The 23856-nt window shown below is 40.6% G+C and overlaps 4 protein-coding genes across 4 annotated transcripts in view; 1 reads left to right on the top strand and 3 right to left on the bottom strand.

Annotated features, from left to right (window-relative positions):
- LOC147334189 (coxsackievirus and adenovirus receptor homolog) overlaps positions 1 to 23856 on the top strand; it is a 261856-nt gene that overhangs the window by 19811 nt on the left and 218189 nt on the right. The gene's annotated exons all lie outside the window — the stretch shown is intronic.
- LOC147334204 (coxsackievirus and adenovirus receptor homolog) lies at positions 3422 to 7011 on the bottom strand. The gene is made up of 3 exons (XM_086286830.1): positions 6825 to 7011; positions 4907 to 5269; positions 3422 to 4682 (listed from the first exon to the last, which is right to left on the bottom strand). Exons 1-3 carry the CDS (start codon positions 6892 to 6894, stop codon positions 4531 to 4533), a joined length of 585 nt encoding a protein of 194 aa, XP_086142956.1. The 5' UTR covers positions 6895 to 7011; the 3' UTR covers positions 3422 to 4530.
- Positions 10201 to 15030, bottom strand: LOC147334203 (butyrophilin subfamily 2 member A1-like). The gene is made up of 4 exons (XM_086286827.1): positions 14857 to 15030; positions 11724 to 11905; positions 10862 to 11048; positions 10201 to 10702 (listed from the first exon to the last, which is right to left on the bottom strand). Exons 1-4 carry the CDS (start codon positions 14924 to 14926, stop codon positions 10467 to 10469), a joined length of 675 nt encoding a protein of 224 aa, XP_086142953.1. The 5' UTR covers positions 14927 to 15030; the 3' UTR covers positions 10201 to 10466.
- LOC147334202 (Fc receptor-like protein 5) lies at positions 18422 to 20371 on the bottom strand. Its single transcript, XM_086286684.1, has 5 exons — positions 20341 to 20371; positions 19453 to 19488; positions 19048 to 19308; positions 18723 to 18968; positions 18422 to 18636 (listed from the first exon to the last, which is right to left on the bottom strand). Exons 1-5 carry the CDS (start codon positions 20369 to 20371, stop codon positions 18422 to 18424), a joined length of 789 nt encoding a protein of 262 aa, XP_086142810.1.

Genomic DNA, 23856 nt, shown 5'->3' with positions numbered 1-23856 from the left:
ATTACAGCAGAAGACACATCGTCCACATTCAGAAGCACATCTCTGTATAGTGACAGTTATTATGATTTAAACAGGCAAATGTTCAGCATTCAAACTACAGGTGAAGAATAGTCAAACCAGATGTTTCCCCCGTTATGTCGAGATCAGCTATTCAAGTACACACCTACACAGCATGTTAACAAACCGTGAAAAAAGCCACACAAAAAAATGAATGATTGCTGGTAAATGTTTCTATACATTAGTATGTATGAAGGGTATGTTGTGACTTACCTTCAAAATTACAGCGGTCCCTCGCTATAACGCGGTTCACCTTTCACCTCGCTGTTTCGCAGATTTTTTAGTGCAAGTTTGCATGCTTTTTTTTATGTCACATTGTGTCCTGCATCCTGATCGCTGCAGACGATCTCTTCTGTGACGTCTCTCCTGTACAGAATCGCTGCATCGATCGCTAGCAGTGTGACTCTGAAGTGCAGTACTGTATGTCCACAATGTCAACGTAACGTTTTGCACCGTCAAAAAATAAAATTGGCTACTTGATTTCACCTATCGCCGGTTATTTTTAGAACATAACACCCGCGATAAACGGGGGACAGCTGAGAAATATAACATTTGAATCCCTTTTCTCTTTTGCCCTAAGGCGCGGGGAAATTTATCACAAGTCGATGAACATCATTTACAGATATATTGGGTAAATGCCCAAAACATCTATAGAAATGTAAATCGCCGCTTGATTCATTCACTTGCTTAACTTGTTTTGGACCGTAAACCAGTCGCGAATAGGACACCGGAAACAAAGCTCCCCACAGGAGTTTCCGCACCGGAAGTAGCATATGCTAACGTGCACATAGTCTATTCCAACATTTCTGACATGGTTCTCATCCATCTGATGCAAAAAAAAATTCATAAAACAGACTTCACGTCCAGTGAAAGCTGATAAATATTTCCACCTCATTTAACAACAAATGGAAACATGTATTTTGAGTTTCAGTTCCACCTTCTCGAAAGTTTTAAGAGGAATTCTTTTTCCTCGGAGAAAAGACAAACTATCCACCAGGTCTTCTTCTAAAAGCAACAGTACTTTTAGGATTTTGGGAACATGTAATTTCCAAAGCGTCAGCTGAAAATGTTCAGATTTAAGTATCAGTTTGTATCTGCTCTATTCGTTTTCCGTAGTTTGGCTCTCTGAAGCAGATGGGAAATCTTTTTTGTGATCAAAATAAAGCTGCTGATGTTACCTGCATGTGCTAAAAAGAAGAAAAGTCACAAAAAATAAAATAAAACTCTGGATTAAATGGAGTTGAACCTGGAAGTAACACAACATTGTTGCCTCTAACTTTAAAAGACTGTTTCAGACACCAAATGTGAAGGGGGGTCAGAGTCAGCCACATTCAAATATCCACATTTTAGTGGTTAAAAGCCTTAAGTGAGCTATTTAAAAAGCCTGAGTGTGTGTGTGTGTGTGTCAGAGCAACATGAGGAAATGTATCTTCCTTCTTTTTTCCAGCTTTTTCCCTTTGTCAACAATAACTCATGTGAGCCGTCTGATGTGATGAACGTAACATTTAAATGGTAAATGGCCTGCATTTGTATAGCGCTTTTCTAGTCCCTAAGGACCCCAAAGCGCTTCACACTACATTCAGTCATTCACCCATTCACACACACATTCACACACTGGCGATGGCAAGCTACATTGTAGCCACAGTTGCCCTGGGGCGCACTGACAGAGGCGAGGCTGCTGGACACTGGCGCCACCGGGCCCTCTGACCACCACATTTGAGTCACATCTGGTCCTGACAGCAGCTGTAAGTCACGTTAGACCTGGCTGATGACTTGCTGAGATGAAGATGAGACAAAATACTTTAAGATCTGATCATGAGCTCAGTCATAGCTGACTGCAGGAACCTCCCAGTTAGTATTTTCCAGTTACAACTCAGCTGCACCCTGTAACCATAATTATTGTATTCCAGTCACACTTGGTAGATAAACACTACATCCCATAGCAAAACAACTTTTATGCTTCAGCATTAAGTCAACACTGGAGGCACATAGTAACTGCAAACATAGTGTATTTCCACAGTATCATGAAGCTTAAACTTCAAACTGTTACAGTGATGCAGGATAACTCCAAGCACATGTGAGTCTGTTCATATTCTTTTCTCTGTTTCAGTTCACAGCTAAAAATCAAACTTCTCACAGGAAAACATTTCATTGGAAAAAAATGACACGATGAGTCAGTTTCTAAAGATGGCCAAAAAGGTCACAGCACACTAATAATTGTTGAAATGTTATCAGTAATGAACACAAACAAGTACAAAGTCTCACAGAGAACAAATAAAGCTCACACTGAAACCGTGCACAATGAAAGACATGATTTAACTCACTCAAGATTATTAGCTAATTTTGATCGTCAGATCCCCAGATCAGCCAACGATCTGATTATTTTATTTTTATTTTATTCCCATTATTTTGGAACTGGATTTAATTTCTTTGTTTTTTTTACAGTACAGATGCAAGTGACAAATGGAAATGATGTCACCCTTCTGTGTCCAGCAGCAGCCTGCATTCAGTCCGATTACCTTTAGTCATAAAGTGGCACATCCTAAGGAGTGGATATCAGAAAAACCCTTTGACCAGCACACATATTTTAAGAACCCTTACTAACTTACTCTGAAAAATGTAACAACTGCAACCTTCAGAGTAACTTTTTTTTTTTTTTTTTTTAGCTGAAATCCATGAAGTCCATGATGAGGCAGGAAACCAGAAATAAAACAGCCAGAGTTATACCTGTTTTATTTTGATATTCCCTCACTCCTCGTCTATTCTATTTTTATTTTTATTTTTATTTTTATTTTTTATTCCTATTTATTCTATTTATCCCCTTCGTATATTTTATTTATATTGTCTCTGTATTTATATATATGTGTGTGTGTGTGTGTGTGAGTGTGTGTGTGTGTGTGTGTGTGTGTGTGTGTGTATATATATATATATAATATTCTGTAACTCTGTAACTTCTGTCGGTGCTGTGCTTTTTTGGAAATCGAATTTCCCAGAGGAACCCACCCGAGGGATTAATAAAGTTCTATCTTATCTTATCTCTTATCTTATTCCCAGGTGTCTCCTCGTGTCTATCTTTGTCGTGTTCCCTTCATGCTGTCTGCCTTGTGCGTTTAAGGGGTTCCTCCTTAGCCAACACGTTCTCACTGTTAGTGAGTTTGTAGTTTCTGCATAGCCTGTGTCATTTTGTCTTATGTTTGTTTTATGTTCAAAATAAAGCTGCTGACTTTAACCGACAACAACAACAAAAAAAGTCATCAGAACCCAGAGCAAAGATCGTTCTCCATAACTCAAAAGGACTATTTAAAACTTCAAAAGTTCAACTTCAAAAGTAAGTCAGAGTCAGTCACATTTATATATCCATATTTCAGTGGTTCACAGTCTTTGTAAATGGGCTTCAGGAGGCTGACTATGTGCATCAAAGCAACAATAGAAAAGTTTTCATCCTTTTCTTTTCCCACCTTTGGCTTTGACGGACAGCTTTAACTCAAAGCAAATCTGATTGCCTCAACTTCATGTGAACCCGACATCTCATTAGTTTTAACAGTTGAGCTGCATCTGTTTCACTTGTACCAGTTGCTGTAAGTCTTCTGTGTTGCAGCAAGATTAGATGCAGATGTGGCTGACAGAGAGATTTAAAAACCACCTGCCACCATTATTGCTCTCCAGTAGCACATAAAGACTTCACCCCACAACGTAAAACTTGTGCTTCTGCATTAAATCAACACTGTAGGTACATAGTAACAGCAAGCACACCGCACTGCAATGATACCATGAAGCTTAAACTTCAAACTGGTACATGATAAAGGATGACTCAAATTGCAAAGAACTCTGTGCTCGTTCTCACCACTGTTTCACTTTGTTCACTGTCGAAAGTCAAACTTCTCACAGTAAAACATTTTATTGTATAAAACAATAAATAAAATACAAACAAAAACAAAAGTACATGACAAACACAGCAAATAAAAACCCACAAAAACATTCACACTAAGCTTTAAAACAATCACCAAACAGAGCAGAGGATTTAGCTCATCTTCATTCATTTAAATGACCTTGGTCTACATAACAACTTAACCCACATGGAAATAAAACAGGAATGTGGGCGAAAAATGTTAATAAAATTGTTGAGAAGAATAGGAAACAACTGTGACAGTAATTGTCACAGTTCCTGACTCTGTTTTTTGAGTTTGTACCTTTTTTCCATTATATTCTAAGTTCTGGTTCTGGAAGTTACGTGTTCAAGCCACAGTCGTTACTTTTTGGTTTCTGTATCATGTTTATGTTTCCACGTCCTCATTTAGTTTTACATGTGTCTGTCTTTGGCTTCAGTCCTTCCTTTTGCCTCTTGTTCCTATGCATTCTTCCAGTTGTGTTGATTATAATTCCTTGGCTCCCCCTAGTGGGGAAACTGTGTACATTTAAATATAAGATTCACATCCTTGGATTAGATGGTTTTAACATTACTGAATCTGCTGTTCAAAAACGACGTGGTCGCTTTTGGCGCTTTCGTCTTTTTTTGTATTCTAGTAAAATCACAAAGCTAACAACAACAAGAAGTACAACAAAAACTTGCAGAGCAACACCTCCAACCATCTTCCCTCTATCCTTTGTGTGTCCTCCTGTCTGACCTGCAGGTGAGAAACAGGTGTGAGGTGTCAGCTGTCAGGTAGGTGATGAGTGAAGAACAGAACAGAATCAAACTGCTGTCAGACATTATCTACTGCACTCTGATCACATCACTCAGACCAGCTGCTTTCTACAAAGTCTCATCAACAACATCTTTAGAAACAAACATCAACAACCAGGAAGCAGCTTCACCTCTGATCACACACACTCAACTCTACTCACTCACCTGGAGGATCAACAACATGAAGGTAGATGATGCTGATGGGTTCACCACCCAGATTAGCTCTCTTCCTGCGGTTCCCTCCCCTCACAAGGACACGACACTCGTATGTTCCAGTGTCATTAACCGTCACATCCTTCAGAATCAAAGACACGTCTCCATCCTTCATCTGTCTGTCCTGCAGATCCACCCGGTTCTTAAACGATGGATCCTGGTTGCTTGGAATAACTTTTTCATCCCAGTGAAAAAGGACACGTTCTTGCACCAGTTCAGGTTGGATCCACTCAACGCCTTTGATGGTTTTGTTGTTTGGAGCTTGACATGGTAGAGTGATGTCCTGTCCAGACTCAGCTGTGATGTTTTTCTGGTCTGAAAAAGGAAACAACACATAGCCGAGATGTTAAAGTAACTAAAACAGCATCCAGTGAGACAGAGACCAGAGCAGAGAGCTCAGGGGGCTGTACAAGGAACTGAAATTCATGAGTTAATGCACTGTTTTGAACTTAAAGTTCCAGTTTTCATTGGCACAGAGGTGGCTCTATTTTAATCCAGTTCATTTCAATTTGATTTAATTTCATCTTTATAGCCAAAAATTCCAACAACAGTCACCTCATGGGACTTTATATTGTAAGTTAAAGATACTTTAATAATACAGAAACTCTAACAATCAGACGACCACCCTGTGAGCAAGCGCTTTGGCAACAGTGGGAAAGAAAAACTCCCTTTTAACTTGGGGAAACCTCTAGCAGAAGCAGGCTCAGGGAGGTGCGGCTAATTTGAGTTGAGGGGAGAAGGACAGGACAAAAGACATGCTACAGAAGAGAGCCAGAGATTAATAGTAACAAATGCTTAAATGCAGAGAGGTGTACAAACACATAGTAAATGAAGTAAGGAGATTGGAAAGAAAGTGAAAGGACTTCTTTGAGATTTTGAAGATGTTTGAGAAGAAGTTTCTCAGATGAGAGGGGAAACGTCTTCAAGAAACGCAAAGAGGTCCAGTCGCTTTTCTTTCTAAGCTCCTTAGATTACCATGACCTGGATGACTGAGATGCTTCACAGACATATTGAGTGAAGAAGAAACAATGAGTGATCCATAGGAAAGTTTTAAGCCTAATCTTAAAAGTAGAGATAGTGTCTGTCTCCTGAATCCAAACTGGAAGCTGGTTCCACAGAAGAGGGGCCTGAAAACTGAAGGCTCTGCCTCCCATTCTACTTTTAAATACTCTAGGAACAACAAGTAGGCCTGCAGAGCGAGAGCGAAGTGCTCTAATAGGGTGATATGGTACAATGAGGTCTATAAGATGTGACACGGCATACCTTCTGTGACTAGACGAGGTTGGTATGTATGCAGTGGTATGTCACGGTATGGAAAAACAATCTCAGGTATGAGGAAATTAAAAAAAGAGGCCGCGAGAGTCAGATAAAAACCGAGTGTAGCAGGTAGAGTTTTTATTATCTATGTTCCTGGATCCTCATCTGCTGGTTATCTGTTCTTGAAAAAAGACCTTAAATCATTTTTGATTTAGGTTTGATTCTATGTCCAGCTGAGATCTGACTGGTCCTTAACCTTAGCTAAATAGAATAAAATAGAGGAGCTACTTTACTCATGCAGTCAGAACATACACCAACTGATGTATTGTGATGACGCAGTACTAAAACAATATAATACATCTAAACAAGAAAAAAGAACCAAAGATATTTGCATTATAAAAATGCTGTCTTTTAACTGTGCACATAAACATAACAGTAAAACTGTACTGGATCTTAGAAACAAATATATTGAAAGCAATAGATACACAGCAACAAAACCCCATTCCAGATGTGTTTCACTGCCCTAATACAACATGATTTAGGAGAGTCCAGAAACAGAGGCTGTTCAAAACATGAGGGAATCCTGTTTGGTATAAAATGAGTTTAATCTCACCTGCAGAGACGAGTAGGAGGCAGACAGACAGTAAAGTCCAGCAGAGAGACACAGACGCTACAGCAGGCATTTCACACAGATGACCTAGAATGATGTGAATATTTCCAGAGATAAAAACCTCAGTAAACTACAACTTATCAAATAAAGTGAAAGGAACTGAGAGTTTTACCAGGTGTATGCGGGTGGGTGGATGCCTTCAGCTGCTCTCTATGAATGGATTCTGAGAAAGGTGGAGTCAGAGTGATGGAAGTGTTTCAGAGCTGAGCCCTGAGATCCTGTTTTTCAGCTTCTTCCTGGTATGCAGAGATTCCCCTGCATTCTTTGAATCTTTGAGTGACAGTTGAAGACAGAAGCATGACAGGCCATCAGTTTTTCATTGTAACCCTTACAGCTCACCTGGCTGTGACTCTCAGCACTTCTCAGTTTGTTATAATCTGTTTCGTGAAAGTTTGAACTGTTCCTTAAAATGATCAAGAAGTGTTTCAGCAACATGAGCAGGAGTCAGGGCCGGATCCAGTGTTGTGTTTGGGTGGGGAACTAGAAGTAAGAGCTGGGTGTGTTCCTTAATAAACAAAACCTGACCTAGAATAGAAGATTGGTGTGTCAAGATGTAGCAGCTGACTCATTACCTGCACATTTCTTGTTTACAACAGGAACACAGATACACACACAGGCTCATATTTACAACTCTGATTCATCAGAACAACGACAGAGTCACCACTGTACAGACATTTCTATTAAACATGCTGCTTTTTGCTGGGGTACTTTCACATTAAAAGCTCATTAATGAAGGAAGGTGTAAGATTTGTAATGTGAAAGTTCTGGAGTAAGTCCTGAGTGTTGGCACTATAGTCAGTGAACTCAGTGAAGTGAGTTTAGGAAAGCCTTTGTGTAATCCTGTCATTGTGTGTTATGTAAACTGCACAGAAACTGTGTGTGTCACTTAGAAACTAACCAACACAAACAAACTAAGATGGCAGATTTTTCAACCTTTAGCTAATTGCTTGATTTAAATTAATTTCATGATCACGATCTAGTTTTATGTGACTAAAAAGTCATAATTTTGACTTTTATTTCATAAAAAAAGAAAGTAACCACTTGAACATGTTAGCTTAGATTTATAATTTCATTATATTTGACAGTTGCACTAATTCCAGTCATGTGGTGTAACAGGAAGCAGAGTAAAACTATGGCTATCAGTTTAGAGATCGCTGTTTGGATGTTTGTATTTTAAATGCCCCTCCTCCACGGAGATTCACTCAGTAGTTTAACATGAACACAGAGAGCTGAGATGATTCGGTGTCTGACAAGCTTCAAAAACTCATCAGCTTGTGACTCAAACTGAGCCTGAAGATATTTTTTAAATCGTGTTTTCCTTTTTCCTGAGTCAGCACAAAGCCCACACACTCTGTAAACTCCCACTGAGGCTAGTGATGCAGATTCACATTTAAAGTCTTCCGCCATCTGTTGGTAATCTTGGTGTATTACAGCAGAGCGACATATTTCTGCTACAAGAAACATGAAAGTTATTTTAAAATATCCATCCATCCATCCATTTTCAACCGCTTATCCGAGGCCGGGTCGCGGGGGCAGCAGCCTAAGCAAAGAGGCCCAGACCTCCCTCTCCCCAGCCACCTCCTCCAGCTTATCCGGGGGAATACCAAGGCGTTCCCAGGCCAGCCGAGAGATATAATCTCTCCAGCGTGTCCTGGGTCTTCCCCGGGGCCTCCTCCCGGTGGGACAATTTAAAATATATTCTATAATATTTTTAATGATCAGTTCACTGTGGAGTGACACTGATATGCATATTTTATTTTTATTGATCCTGATAATATTGTGCCACAAAGAATTTCTTTTTTCTTTTTCACCACTTAACATTTCATGGACAGATGGGAAAATACTAAACTTTAAAAACGGATACAGTCTTTTTTTAAATCAGAGTTTAGCAACAATCAGGCAACTCAACCCCCCTCATCTTTTCTGATTTTTTTTTTTACTAGTTTTTCATTTGGCTGGGGTCAGTGTCATTGCTGGTAGCACGAGTCTATACCTGGACCCTACACAGGTTGGCAGTTGGTTGTTGGTCAGTGATGGTCTGGCATATCCTGGATCCTGGGTTCCTCCTGGTGCACAATAATTCCCAGTGCTATGTGGCAAGAGTATGCAGGCAGTTCCTGAAGGCTGAAGAAATTGATGCCACTGACCGGTTCAAAATCCAATTGAACACCTCGGTGACATTAAATTTTCGGTCCACCTCAGATGGTCAAGGAGCTCAGTGATGCCTTATTCCAGGTCTCGGAGGAGACACCATCCATCATTAGCATGACCTGATGTTGTCAGGTAGACATACAAGCACATGGGAGCCATCCAAACTGAGCACCAGTATGAGTTACTGAAAAATGGACCAGCCTTCCACATAATCCTTTCACCTTGATGTTTGATGTTTCTTTAAGTTCAGTCTACTAGATAAGTTTCATTTCCATGAAACTATGTGGCATCCCTTTTAACACGCTACCCACTCCATATCATATACCTGTCTAGCATGAGCTTTGACGTCTGATCTATTTTTAAAGTGCTCCTTTAATTGTTTTAAGCAGTATTTTCATGCGGGAGTCCACAAAACAAGTTTGACAAAAAAAAAACGGCAAAACACCTTTCTTTGTCTCTTACTCATCAACTGTAACCAGGCAGAAACAGATGTCAGATAAGATCCAGTAACTCTCTGATCTATCAGAACTGACCTAGTATGAGTGGTTCAGGTTCACCTCCCCAAATACTTACTTTTTTTGTTTTTTTTTTTACAGTGAACAGATTTTAATCCGACTGTGATGGAAATACTTGCATCATTTTTTTCTGCTTTAAACCTTGATCTCAAGATTGTAAACTGTAGGAATCTAAATAATGTCTAACTGCCTAAGTGCCAGAAAGGTAACAGAGGTAGATTTTATCATTGGTGGGTTTTTCTTTTTTTCAATTTTTCTTTTTGTTTGTTTGTTTTATTTTCACTGCAACTGAAAAGTGCTGACTTTGCCCCTTCATCCAGGCTCTTATCACAGGTTTTTTTTCTGTTCATGGTTTTGTGATCTGAAAGAAATGAGAGTAATAAATATATCACATAATATAATATATAAGTAATCCTAAATAAATAATTTTTTTTACAATGAGTGACGAGTGTAGTTTTCATTGTGAGCCAGCATCTTCACAGACAGTCAAAAACCTCACAGCAGGACTTATGAAATCACACTCAACATTAGCACATGTTCACACTTTATTAATAATAAAATAACACAATCAATATAAACTGGGGAAAGGCACAAAAAAATGCATCAAAACTGATGAAGAAAGTTGATAAAACAGGTAACTTCACTACAGAAATGTTCTCATGATCTTCACAAACACAACTCTTTTCCTCCATAGAAAAACATTTAGGCGCTCCAAAGACATTTCCGTGTCCCCCAAAGGAAAACGATGAAAACTGTCATTTTAACTTATTATTATGATGGTTGATTTCTAACTATTTGCAGACTAGACGTACCCACTCCCAAACGCCACCAATCCGAACCAGAAAAACTCCAAAGATGGAAAAAACAAACTCAAGATAAGTTAGACATTTACAGCTGACTACTGTCTGCTGGATTCCCGTCACTGTGAACTCACATCTGTCTTGGAAGCATCTGTCTTTTTGCTACGAAAGGTGGGACGAGTGACACGAGTGGAGCGTTTCAGCTTGCTGCTCGTCTGGGAAGTGCTGTTTTTTTCTCCTTCTGTATTTTCTATCATTTTTATGTAGTATATTATAGTTGCAAAAAGAGCAATAGAAAGCACAATAACAACTGTTAGTCCAACAGCCCCATCCTCTCCGTGTCCTCCTGGCTGACCTGCAGGTGAGAAATAGGTGTGAGGTGTCAGGTATACACAAGCTTCACCTCTGATCACAGGCAACATCTTTTTATGCATTTTGAGTTATCAGTTCACAGCCAAACAACTCTGACAATAACTGAATGCGTCCAAAGCCAAAATGAATTCCACTGACATACCTGGTGAAATAACCTTTAGGTGGATGACGCTGATGGGCTCAGTCTTTAAAATGGCCAACTTTCTACCTTCTCTTACTTCATGGACGACACAACACTCATATGTTCCCCCATCAGCAGTCGTAACATCCTTCAGAATCAAAGACACGCCTCCATCCTTCATCTGTCTGTCCTGCAGATCCACCCGGTTCTTAAAAGATGGATGCTGGTAATATGGAACAAATTGTTTTTCCCAGTACCAAAGCACATATTGTGCCTTCAAGTCACGTCTGCTCCACTCTACACCTGGTATGAGGACAGTGTTTGGCGCTCGACATGTCAGAGTGACGTTCTGTCCAGACTCAGCTGTGATGTTTTTCTGGCCTGAAAGACAAAACAACACAGAGCAGAGAGGTTAAAGGTCTAACTGATCACTATAGCAGCCAAAAAAAAAAAAAGTATCATGTTTATTTTTAACTAGTTCTTCAACATGTAGCCCTTTACCAACTTTGTCTAAGTTACTGTGGCCATCTAAGAAGAACATATGTTTGTCCACTTATGTTCTACAGGCTGCAGCCAGTAGGAAATACAAGGCACAAAGATCCAAGCTTTGGACCTCTGCTACATGTTTAACTCAAAAAACTTCAGACATCAACAACCAGGAAGCAGCTTCAACTCTACTAATAAACTAAACTCTACCAACTCACTTGGAGGAACAACAGTCAGGTAGGTGGTGCTGATGGGGTCACTATCCAGACTGGCTCTTCCTGCGGTTCGCTCCTCTCTGGACCACGTAACACTTGTATGCTCCCGAGTCATCAGTCGTCACATCCTTCAGAATCAGAGACATGTCTCCATCCTTCATCTGTCTGTCCTGCAGATCCACCCGGTTCTTAAAAGACGGATGCTGCTCTTCTGTATCAAGCTTATCGTCCCGGTAAAAAAGGACATATTCTTGCTCCAGGTCAGCTCTGCTCCACTCTGCAGCTATGATGGGGTTGCCGCTGTTTGGAGCTCGACATGGCAGAGTGACCGTCTGTCCCGGCACAGCTATGATGATTTTCTGGTCTGAAAGAGGAAACAACAGAGTGGTTAAAGAGATGCAAGTAAAACCAGTCACTTGTTACACCCCGGCCTAGGCAACCGGAGTGCAACACGAAAAAAAGTAAAAATAAAGAAAAAAAAAACACACACAAAAAAACCCCACTAAAGCTCACCACCAAAAATCCCAAAACGAAAGTATCGAAAACTATTTCTTCAAAGCAAAATACGATATTTATTTACATCAAAACACAAAACGTCAAACTATTTACAACGGGGGGGAAGATCGCGACCACGACATACTGAAACACAAGGCTTAAATACATAGAAGGAGCAATCAGGGAATGGACCACAGGAGGGAAACACAGCTGGGGCAAATTAGAACTGACGAGACAGGGAAAAATGTAAACTGAAAAGACTAAGATAACACAGACTTTCAAAGTAAAACAGGAAACCCATAACAGTCACGCAAAAACAAAACACTGACAACACCGAAACGTAACATTTCCCCCTACCCAAAAATCAAACATGTAACCCCAAGTGAAATGTTTGATCAAAAGCGGATGAAGGCTGGTGGAGGCTGGAGCGGTCCCACGGACCCTCCAGCGAAGGCGGATGAAGGCCGGGGCGGTCCCACGGACCCTCCAGCGAAGGCGGATGAAGGCTGGAGCGGTCCCACGGACCCTCCAGCGAAGGCAGACGAGCAGCCCACCAGCTGCACACACGGACACGCAGCCCACCAGCTGCACACACGGACACGCAGCCCACCAGCTGCAGAAGGCTGGAGCGGTCCCTCGGATCCTCCAGCGAAGGCGGATGAAGGCTGGAGCGGTCCCACGGACCCTCCAGCAGACGACGAAGGCTGAGGCGGTCCCTCGGACCCCCCAGCGAAGGCAAATGAAGTCTGAAGCGGTCCCACGGACCCTCCAGCGGAGGCAGATGAAACTGATGGAGGCCGGAGCGGTCCCCCTGACCCTCCAGCAGACGACGAAGGCTGGAGTGGTCCCACGGACCCTCCAACGAAGGCGGATGAAGGCTGGAGCGGTCCCCGGGCCGTCCAGCGAAAACAGACGGAGGCCGAAGCGGTCCCTCCCTCGGACCCTCCAGCAACGGCGAACGGCTGAAGCGGCCCCCGGGCCCTCCAGCGAAGACAGACGGCTGAAGCGGTCCCTCCCTCGGACCCTCCAGCGAGGACAGACGGAGGCCGAAGCGGCCCTCCCTCGGACCCTCCAGCAACGGCGAACGGCTGAAGCGGCCCCCCCGGACCCTCCAGCGAAGACAGACGGCCGAAGCGGTCCCCGGGCCCTCCAGCGAAGACAGACGAAGGCTGAAGCGGTCCCCGGACCCACCAGCGAAGACAGAAGGCCGAAGCTGTCCCTCCTCGGACCCTCCAGCGATTGGACGAGCCCCCATATGTTACACCCCGGCCTAGGCAACCGGAGTGCAACACGAAAAAAAGTAAAAATAAAGAAAAAAAAACACACACAAAAAAACCCCACTAAAGCTCACCACCAAAAATCCCAAAACGAAAGTATCGAAAACTATGTCTTCAAAGCAAAATACGATATTTATTTACATCAAAACACAAAACGTCAAACTATTTACAACGGGGGGGAAGATCGCGACCACGACATACTGAAACACAAGGCTTAAATACATAGAAGGAGCAATCAGGGAATGGACCACAGGAGGGAAACACAGCTGGGGCAAATTAGAACTGACGAGACAGGGAAAAATGTAAACTGAAAAGACTAAGATAACACAGACTTTCAAAGTAAAACAGGAAACACATAACAGTCACGCAAAAACAAAACACTGACAACACCGAAACGTAACACACTACACAGTTAGGAGCTACTGCGAGATAAGTGAGCTTTTTACTGTAAATTGCTTCAGACAAACACAAGGGGCACATTCATTTAAATACATTTCTCTTCAATCAGGCTACCAACTAATATAATTCCCTTACCCATGTTGATCAGCCAATGGGATAGTTTTAGATTTGAAATCAGCTTTTAATGTTGTGTCATATTTCAAATATCAAGTTTCAGAGGAGGTCTACTATGCACTGGTGCACAGCACTAAGTGGTCAACCATCCATTTCTGTGTTTGGGGTCACATCCATTGTATGTGGAAGAAGAGTGAAATGATGAGTCCAACAACTCTCTTTTTTATGTGAAAAGTGAGTGCTCACTGGGCCTGATCAAGAAGAAAAGTTGATGACCTCCATCCAAATGGCCTAGCTTTGCAAGGGAATCCTAATGAATCTCGCTTGCAAAGGTAGGCAGTAAAGCTCAGAACAGCAATTTATGCTTCACTCAAACGACTGATAATGGAGCATTAATCTGGAATCTTGCAGCGAAGTCTACTAAATTCAAGTTTTACATTTTTAAATATCTGTTCTAGCTACTAATGCTGTTTGAAATTCAATGACAGTGACACTTTTCTGTGAATAGTGAAAGGTAAGGTCATGCAGTTAGTTCAAAAATAAAGATCTTTTTTGTCCCAATGAGAAGCTTTTATGAAAGATTATTTTTTTGCCAACTGATTACTGCACCCATCCTTGTGCTAATGACAGACTGCTGTGCAAGAACTGATTCAACCTGACTCGTTATGCTTGAAAAACACAAACTTGTGCAGATAAGCAGATATCAGATGTGCTCTGATGTGAACTTTGACATGACCTGTAGGTATGAGGATATGAAGCAGGTGTAGCAGGAGGAGAGGACAAGCTCGGGCAAACAGAGTGTTAATGCTGTTAAACGACTCAGCTCTCCTCCTGGAAGAAAGCCACATTTCTTTGTGAATCACAGTGTTTGCTGAAACTGCTCTGGAGCAGGAACAGTCGGAATTAAGCTTTAACTCTTTAACTTTAGGCATATCTGGCAGGTCATACAGGCCAGTTAAACACACTTTTTTAAACCATGAACAGAATTCTTAAAGAGGTATTATTTTATCAATCAGAAATTCAATCTCACCTGCAGAGACAAACAAGAGGCAGACAGACAGTAAAGTCAGGCAGAGAGATGCAGATGTTACAGCAGACATTGCTTCTTCATTTAAAGTGCGATAAATGTCCAAAAGATGGTGGCACTTTTCAAGAATCACAGAATCCCTGAGTTTAAAATCTGATAAAGGAAGCTGAAAATCTGTGAGTGTGATAGCAGGTATCTATGTTGTTCTTGTCATGGCCATCTGCTGTTTCTCCCTCCTTATATCTGTTTCTGTCTCTCTCCACTCCTGCAGGTGAATAAGAGATTGAGGTTGTCTGGTTCCCTTGTTTGGCCCTGCCCAGAGGCGGAGTCTCTCCTGTTGACCTTGTTACCTGTTTGCCTTAAATTCTTTACTGCAGCGGATTTAAAGACCAGCTTTCGCCTTGTGTCCCCTCTAGTACTTTGGCATTGCAATGGATATTTCTCCTCTTTCACTTCTACACTAAGAGAAAAAATAGTGATAACCATGTTGAGTTTTATCTCTCCTGATTAATTTTTCTGTGGTTTTACTTTTGCCAGTGTCCTCCATTATCCAGCGTGTCATGCCGTTTTCCCTTTTTCATCAGCTTTTGACCTTTATGTCCTTGCCTACTGGATAATGCATCGAAGGACCAATTTAAAATGTGGCATATTTAAGTTTCTGAAACTCTTCTTTAGCGTGTGAGTAAAATGTAACCATAGTGCAAAGTTGGTTGATGTCGCCTGCTGGAGGTTTGGCTGTTAAACTGCTGTCATTTATAAAGCAGCTGCCCTGCTGTAAAACTTAGATTTACCAGCAGATGGCAGCAGAATTTAAAAGTTATTAGTAATTCCAAAGTTCAATGGTGAGCGGTTTAACAGGAGATTGGTGGTTCAGGAGATGTGGTCGAAAAATAAGTCGGTTCTGATTCACATGAATTCACAAATTCAGTCTGGTGTGGTTTGATGTTTATTTAAGTTTCCGTTTTAAATCTTTTTAGACTCACAGAAACACATGAGGAAAACACGCAAGAGGAACACTCAAAGCACTTTCACTTTCTATTGCAAGTCTCATTCACACATACGTTATTGCAAGGATAAATAGTGTAATATTCACACACACACACACATATGCATGCATTGGGGGAAGCTCAAAGTTCAGTATCCTGCCCAAGAATCACCTGACAAACTACCAATCAAATTACCATCTGAACCACAGTCACCAGAACATTTTAACATTTACTGTTCACATTTGAAATTTTAGAGCAAATTCACGTAAAAGATAAGATAAAATAACATATACAAGTTAAATAAAAACATATTAAAAATATATATATTATTAACTTGTGGATCTCCTCTAGTTTGAAGTGCTGGGGAGACCAACTAGAGACCAGCAGCTGGACGTCAGTGGTTGTACTGGTGGACTACTTCAGTGAAGAGTAGACGACGTCTGGCTCTGGTTTAAAGTCTGAACACAAACACACACAGTTCAAACAACAGAAAACATGATTAAAAGCTTTGTAGTTCAATCAAGACCTCGTTTGCTCTCTTATTTACACTCTTACTTACATTATTTACAATCTCCACCTCTCTGCATCACACACAGTCCCAGTTCAGACTGAGCTCGAGATATGATGCAATTATATTAGCTTAGCTTAGCATGATGGTGAGCAGGGGGAGCAGCTAGCTTGTTTAAAGTTAAAGTTAAAGAGCGGCTGTACCTGGTCCTCCTGGCTCTGATGGCTGTTCGTCCATTACTCATATCTTCAGTTTTCACTGCTGAGTAGACTGCAGCTGAGTAACTCTCTGCAAAATAAAACACCTTTGACATTGTACAAAATCGGTATGACTTTCATATTATTGCAAAGGTTGTTTTTATTCATAATGTTGCACAGTGTAGAGATTGAGCTTCACACGCTTTTCTTATCTTAACATCTCTGCTATGAAACTGACCACATAAATCTGAAGGATGTTTCTGTGAAAGAGAAAAGAGGACAACCACAAAGCTGCAAACATCTGCTTTTAGTGCACACTGATGCACTTCACCACAGAGCAAAGACCTTCACAACATCAACACTATTACTGGCCAAACCAAGAGACACTGTGTTGAGAGGCTTCACTATCTTCAGACTACTGTAAACTAGAATCATCAGCAGGATGACTGTATCTGGTCAACATGCCATAAAGAACAAGATAATTATAAACTTTATTATAGCCAGATTCTAATTTTCATTTTGGAGAATGAGAAAGACTGGATTTAAAATGTTAGCATCATAAAATGTTAGCATCATAAAACTATAAAAAGACGTCCTTGATGAAATTATTCACTTTGAATTCATGATGGTCTGTGAGCAGAGTTTAAAGAAATCATTTTCCAAATGATGTCTCCGTGTTCCTTCCTGTGTTTAACATGAACAGCTCTGTGCTGAAACACCTGCAGCTGAAGTGTTTTCATTCTATCAGAAACAGGATGCTGGACGACTGCAGAGCTGTTAGCTTCAGTTAACCACAGACCACAAACACACAGTCCAGCTCACAGTGAACAACAGTAAGTACAGTGTGAGACTTTAGTCAAAGGAGCTTGCAAAGAAAAGCGTCTGGACTTCTTTAAGTTGCTTGCCCAGGATGTGAGTGGGCCATCCTGGGCCATCTGCCCTCAGGAATTCGCATGATAAGGTGGGGCCAGGTTTCACAATGAACACACCTGAAACTCTGGCTGATTGGGACCCACACCCAGTTTCACACCTTGGCTCAGGCGATTAGAGGATGTGAGACTTTACAGACAGACGGTTATATTTGACAAAACTGATCAAATTTTACATAAAGAAATAAAATTCATTTATAATCTATAAACATAAACGATTTATTGTGAAAGCGTCAAATCATAAAAATCTTTATTTTACTGTTCAACAATCCACAATTTTACACAAACTGAAATAAAAATACATGATCACACATAATCCAGAATGTCCTCTTAACCCAACACATCATAATGACAAGCAAGTGTTCATGAACCTATATCTGATTTTATTTTCATATTAAACTAACTTTTAGATTTAAATCTGAGGAGGAAAATGTTTGCTTACCCACATTGTTACATGTTTGCAGTTCCCTGACTATCTTCACTCCTACTTTCAATACATTATCTCAGATTGTAAGGCTGCATTAAAGCCTTTCTAAAAGCAAATCTAACCACTCAGTGTCCTGCCTGGCAACGCCTCTAAACAGATATTTGGGAAGTTTTATTGAAATCTACGGCAAATAGATAGAAAATGTCATTTAAGCTGTGAAGTCTGCACATGAAAGAATGTGTGTGTAAAATCAAAAGATAAAATCTGCGTAAAAATTTGTTATGATGAAAAAAAGAGCCCACTACCTCGGATTTCTCTGATTGGCTCTTGTTGACTTTTTGATATGTTGATTATACTGCACATGATGTCAGTGATGACTTCATCTTCTCCAGCTTTGTCTTGTTCTGCTAAGATGATCCATTTAGATTAATTATCTAAACAGAGATTACATGTTAGAACGTTTGACTGTGATCATATTGAATGTGAACTTTATTCGACTGAACAAACTCAGACATGAAAGATCAGGAAGTCTGAGTCTCACCTTCAGGTTTCCTGTGGACACATCGCCTCACCAGCAGAACCAGTAACACCAGTAGAACCCCAACACACACTGATCCAACAGATGACAACACAGAGAGAACAGGAGGAGAGAGTGATGGTGGAGGTGTGGATGTAGGTGGAGGTGTGGATGTAGGTGGAGGTGTGGATGTAGGTGGAGGTGTGGTGGTGTGTTCCCCTAAAATAAAGCAAACACAGTCATTAAGTTGTCGTCACATTGTGAATGTTGAAAGCTGCAGAAACACAGACAGGTGAGTGTGTCACCTGTGACAGTGATCCAGCTGGATGGAGACTCTCCATGAGCGCTGATGTCACACTTGTAGAGGCCTTCATCAGACCTGGAAACATGCTGGATGGTCATGTGACCTGTAGGCTGCTTCCTGATGAGGGAGCCATCTTTATAGAAAGCAGCTGGGAGGTTGGAGGGAGTGGTCTTTGTTTTACAGAGCAGAGTGACGTCATCTCCCTCCATCACAGGGAGGACAGGACTCTGCAGGATCACTGATCCACCTCAACACAGAGACAAACTACAGCATTTCATCCATTTACACACAGCTTCATCAACACTAACTCCACACACTCAGCTTACCAGTGACTGTCAGGTTAACCATGTTACTGATGGGACCCTCTCTGGACTCACACCAGTAAACTCCACTTTCTAATGAGTAGATGTGACTGATGTTACAGGAAGAACCAGCTGGTGTTCCCCATTCCTCACACTCAGCTCTGTTGTCTGTTGCTGTGTTTCTCCTCAGAGTCCATCCAGCAGAGCTGTCGTCCTCCTCACAGCTCAGAGACACAAAATCTCTTTCAAAGAACTGAGAGCTGCTGGGACTCACAGTCAGACGAGCTGTGAGGGTTAAAGTGAAAAACGATTAGATTTTATTTTTTTCTTCAGTTTTATATGTGAGCTCCATTGTGGAACATGAACCCAATCAGGTCATATCAGTGAGCATTTCTCAGGTTTAAACTGTGACAGAAGAAGGTTACTGACCTTGGTTTGTTGTGCAGCTCAGCAATGAGATCAGAACTAAAGAGAAATGAAACTCAGGTTGATTTGAGGTGAACATAAAGAACAACTCCACACAAACAGCTGACAAACACAGATAATACACTCTTCTGGGTCTAGGGGTCTCAAAAAAACTAAACGTAGAATCTATCTTGACTAGTTCAAACAGAATGAACTCTGGAACCAATTCAAATAACACATGTCCTGGCACTTTGTCTCTAAATTTGGGCCAATTGTTTAGAAAGATTTGTGTCACATTCAGACCTAAAATCAGCAGTTAACCAAACATCACAACTGACTCGAACCACTGCACCACTGTGACGTGTGTACTGTTAGATGATTTAAAAAATAAGTTCTCACCACTTTTTCAGCAAATGTGCTGTTGTGCCACTTTAGAATATAATTTACAGATCTTTATATATTGTTTTTGTTAATAATTGAATAGAACAAAAAGTTTTGTTGGTGAATTTGATTTGATTGTTAAACACTCAAAGCAGTTCACACAGGTCGGACTAATTATGTTGACTCTAAGATTATATTTTAAAAAACAACACTTAAAGTTATTGTTTTGATAGTGTGCATTGAATGTTCTAAGTATATATAAAACACTACTTTTACACAGTAAAGTCATGTGTCCACTGTGCAGCTGTGTTGATATAATGAGTGAATGATTTGATCTTTTCACTGCCTGCTGTGTTTCCTCGACTCCTGAGCAAAGATAAAGAGTCAGTTCAGACCTGCAGTTGGTCCTCGTGGTGTTTGAACTTGAATTCAGCCTGATTTGTTTTTCATGTCTTCTCCTCCATCATCAGTTATCAGGAGAGCAGACAGTCAAAGTACAAGAATTCAAACAAACACAGAGATTCTACTTACAGAGCAGACACAGCACAGATGTTTCCTTCATCGTCCTTCTCACTCATTTGAGCTTTTTTTCACTTCTGTCACTGACACCAAGTAAAGCCCGCCCTCTTCCTCTGAGTCTGTGTTTTTTCTGTTGGTACAAAGGCGGTGGTGGGTAACTCGCTTTTTTACTTGTGTACAGATGCCTATGCTAAATTATATTAAAATATAAACTCAATGTCAGTGTCAAAGATTCCCTCAGTCTGGTGTTGATGAGCTGTGATTTCGTTAATGAACAAATTCAAATAACCGTTAAGTGGTTCATTCAATTTTATAATGTGTTAGTGGTTAAAGCTTTCTTTTGGGTGTCATGTTTTTAGTATTTTTGGTTGTGAAGCACTTTTTAATATTTCCCTTTAAAGGGACTGTATAAATAAAATCTTGCTTACCTCACTGATGAGTATGATGTGAAACACAGGAATCGAACGAGGGACGCTGCTGTTATGGAGCTGAACTGGAACCATTCAGACACTGAGGCCCTCTGAACACATTTTAATTACAGCTGTGCAGAGACACACTGATGACTGACTGGAACACTATGATTCACAGATTGTTGAAATGCTACCCTTCAATGTTGCCACTTGAGCGAGATATTTGACTTTAAATCTTGACATGGATACAAGCAGATCATCAGTGAGAGTCACTTAATATTAAAATTAGTACCATCCATTCGCTTCCGCTTATCCTTTCCAGGGTCGCGGGGGGCGCTGGAGCCTATCCCAGCTGTCATAGGGCGAGAGGCGGGGTACACCCTGGACAGGTCGCCAGTCTGTCGCAGAGCCAACACACAGGGACAGACAACCATTCACACCCACATTCATTCGCACATTCACACCTAGTGACAATTTGGATTATCCAATTAACCTATCCCCACAAGCTGCATGTCTTTGGACGGTGGGAGGAAGCCGGAGTACCCGGAGGGAACCCACGCAAACACGGGGAGAACATGCAAACTCCACACAGAAAGACCCCGGCCTGATGTTGGAATTGAACTCAGGACCTTCTTGCTGTGCGGCAACAGTGCTAACCACCGGTCCACCGTGTTAAATTAGTACCATCAGCGTTAATCTTATTAAAAGGACGTTAATATCATAACCGTATTAACGCAGCAAATCTCAGTTAGCTAGCTATCACGGATCGCCCTGCGCGTGGGGCTTGTTGTATTACCTCTTTATTTCCCTTTAACTTATCTCATAATTGTAAGGTAAATAGATTTGTGGGTTAAATAGCAGAGTTGAGTATGTGGGTTGAAACCATCACAAAATTGTCAAATTTTCTCTGGCACAATGTATTGTTACAATCAAAATATAACTGATCAAACACAAATTTCCTTATTCTTTGTGACTTTTTAGGAGTTTATATGTCTATAGTGGTCCTGAAACAGGCTGTGGGCAGTCTTTGTTTAAGGGCTTCCTCATCAGGTTGTAATAAATATTTTTTGGAAATATTTTAATAACTCACACATCCTTGCATTGATATGTTGGCAACACCGAGATTTATACCTCCAGATGAGTCCAGGTGACCTTATAACCCAGGCTTCTGTTTAAACATCCTCACTGTTCTTAAATGTTGGACATCATGACATTTTCATGGCTCAGTGCTTTAAAATAAGAGAACCTGTTGTTCGGTCCCATGATCATCTGACTCATCATTTGACTCTTTGTACACAAAGGTTTAGCCTGATGGCATCTCTGTTCAGTTTGCCCTTTGCTTTGAACTTTACACATATAAAAATCACACAGTCTCATCCTTTACAGATGGCTTTAGTTGGATTCTCAATTTCAATCATCTTTTGCATAAGACCTGTTTCCACAGAGTTTCAGTTCTTTTGTAATTTGGCGTATCGCAGTGTCAAAGAGATTTAGATCCCTAATTGCATTTTATGTATACTGGTATATCATAGTACGCCAAAGCTGGAAGAGAAGAAAATTTGTAACTATTGGAAGGATATTTAAATTCATGACTGCACTTTCAGACTAAAGATATGAACATTAATACCTATGTTTTATCGTCTTTCAAAGAGTAATATTTCTACATTATCGAAGCAAGAAGAAACAATATAGAGCAACCTCATTACATGAGTTTGTGATGCAGTTTTTGCGAGCACTGTTGCATTAAGCCTACAAAGTTCTGGGTTCTAACTTCCTTCAGCTGCTATTATGGGATTGTGTGTTCTCCCACAGTTTAAAAAGATATGCTGTGTGGAAATTAACTGAAAATCTTCCACAGTTTTTACATGAAAAGCTGACATCAATAACACTGTATTATTCATATTAATGTTTTCAACTGGTGGATGTTAAGAGGTTATATTGCTGGCATTTACAAAGCAGCTGCCCTGCTGTAATGCTCAGTGTTGCCAGTAGGTAGAAGCAGACTTGAACTCTGAGTCATGTCCCTTTGTAAATTCACTGAGAAGTTTGAAAGGAGGAGCTCTGTGCTGTGATCCAGAACGAAGTCCAGCCTGGGTCATATAGGTTTGAAGGTTTTCATACAATAAAACACTTCTTTGTCTTCATGGTGAAGTCCTGAGTGTGGTACTACATTTCCATGGAAGAGGAGCATTAAATGCTACCAAATACATTTCTGTATATCCAATCCTTAATCCAAATAAACAGAGTAAAGGGAAAATTTAACTACTTTTGGAAGTTTGTTTTACAGCCACTGAATGGAGTTCCTGCTGTTTTATGTATGTGGCTACAGTTTAACTCATTTTGGGATTCATTTATTTTTCACAATAAACACAAGTGTGTATCAGCCAGAACCAAACCAGCCAAACTTTCCATTTGACTTTCTTTATTAAACCCAAAGAACTACTCAAGGAAAATATCCGACACAATGTAGAGCACTATGTCTGGATAAAACCAAACACAGGATATCATCACAAATACATCATACTGTACTGTCCGCAGTGGTGGAGGGGTGATGATTTTTGGCTTGTTTTGCAGTGACGGGAACGGGTCACCTGAAAGTAATTGAGGCTATCACAAACTTCTCTGTATATTAATATACTCTAGACTAGAGTCATAAATGAGCATCAGCGCCTAGACCTCAACCTGAATGATGCTGTGGTGGGCATAAATTAATGGGTGCAAACCTCACTACATAAACTGATTCCAGTAGATAGATAGATAGATAGATAGATAGATAGATAGATAGATAGATAGATAGATAGATAGATAGATAGATAGATAGATAGATAGATAGATAGATAGATAGATAGATAGATAGATAGATAGATAGATAGATAGATAGATAGATAGATAGATAGATAGATAGATAGAAGAGCTCTATTAGACACACTGAATGACTACAATGTCTTTCTTGCTGCTGTTACAACCAAATTTCCCTTTGTGGGACAATCAAAGGATTATTCTATTCTATTCCATTGTATTCTATTCTACTCTGTTCTGTTCTATTCTATTCTACAAAAGCATAAAGAATAAAAATATTTTTTTAACGTGTGGTGGGGCCCAGTTAGAGACCAGCAGC

The sequence above is a fragment of the Aulonocara sp. 'chitande type north' Nkhata Bay genome, linkage group LG3 (genome assembly GCF_057382095.1).
Source record: "Aulonocara sp. 'chitande type north' Nkhata Bay isolate Kocher_YH1m ecotype deep benthic linkage group LG3, A_spYH_male_GT1.1, whole genome shotgun sequence".
NCBI classification, from domain to species: Eukaryota; Metazoa; Chordata; class Actinopteri; order Cichliformes; family Cichlidae; genus Aulonocara; species Aulonocara sp. 'chitande type north' Nkhata Bay.
Note: the sequence above shows the minus strand (reverse complement) of the source record. Positions and strands in the feature narration are given on the sequence as shown.

What these genes read in the sequence shown, in the direction of transcription:
- LOC147334204 (XM_086286830.1), bottom strand. Translation starts at nt 6,894, where the DNA reads ATGCCTGCTGTAGCGTCTGTGTCTCTCTGCTGGACTTTACTGTCTGTC. An exon ending in CCTCCTACTCGTCTCTGCAG is followed by an intron (nt 5,270 to 6,824) that starts GTGAGATTAAAC and finishes TTCCTTTTTCAG; the next exon opens with ACCAGAAAAACATCACAGCT. An exon ending in TCATGTTGTTGATCCTCCAG is followed by an intron (nt 4,683 to 4,906) that starts GTGAGTGAGTAG and finishes TCTCACCTGCAG; the next exon opens with GTCAGACAGGAGGACACACA.
- LOC147334203 (XM_086286827.1), bottom strand. Translation starts at nt 14,926, where the DNA reads ATGTCTGCTGTAACATCTGCATCTCTCTGCCTGACTTTACTGTCTGTC. An exon ending in ATCCGTCTTTTAAGAACCGG is followed by an intron (nt 11,049 to 11,723) that starts GTGGATCTGCAG and finishes CCATCTTTTAAG; the next exon opens with AACCGGGTGGATCTGCAGGA. An exon ending in CCTAAAGGTTATTTCACCAG is followed by an intron (nt 10,703 to 10,861) that starts GTATGTCAGTGG and finishes TCTCACCTGCAG; the next exon opens with GTCAGCCAGGAGGACACGGA.
- LOC147334202 (XM_086286684.1), bottom strand. Translation starts at nt 20,371, where the DNA reads ATGAAGGAAACATCTGTGCTGTGTCTGCTCT. An exon ending in GAGCTGCACAACAAACCAAG is followed by an intron (nt 19,309 to 19,452) that starts GTCAGTAACCTT and finishes TAACCCTCACAG; the next exon opens with CTCGTCTGACTGTGAGTCCC. An exon ending in CAGCTGGATCACTGTCACAG is followed by an intron (nt 18,637 to 18,722) that starts GTGACACACTCA and finishes GCTTTATTTTAG; the next exon opens with GGGAACACACCACCACACCT.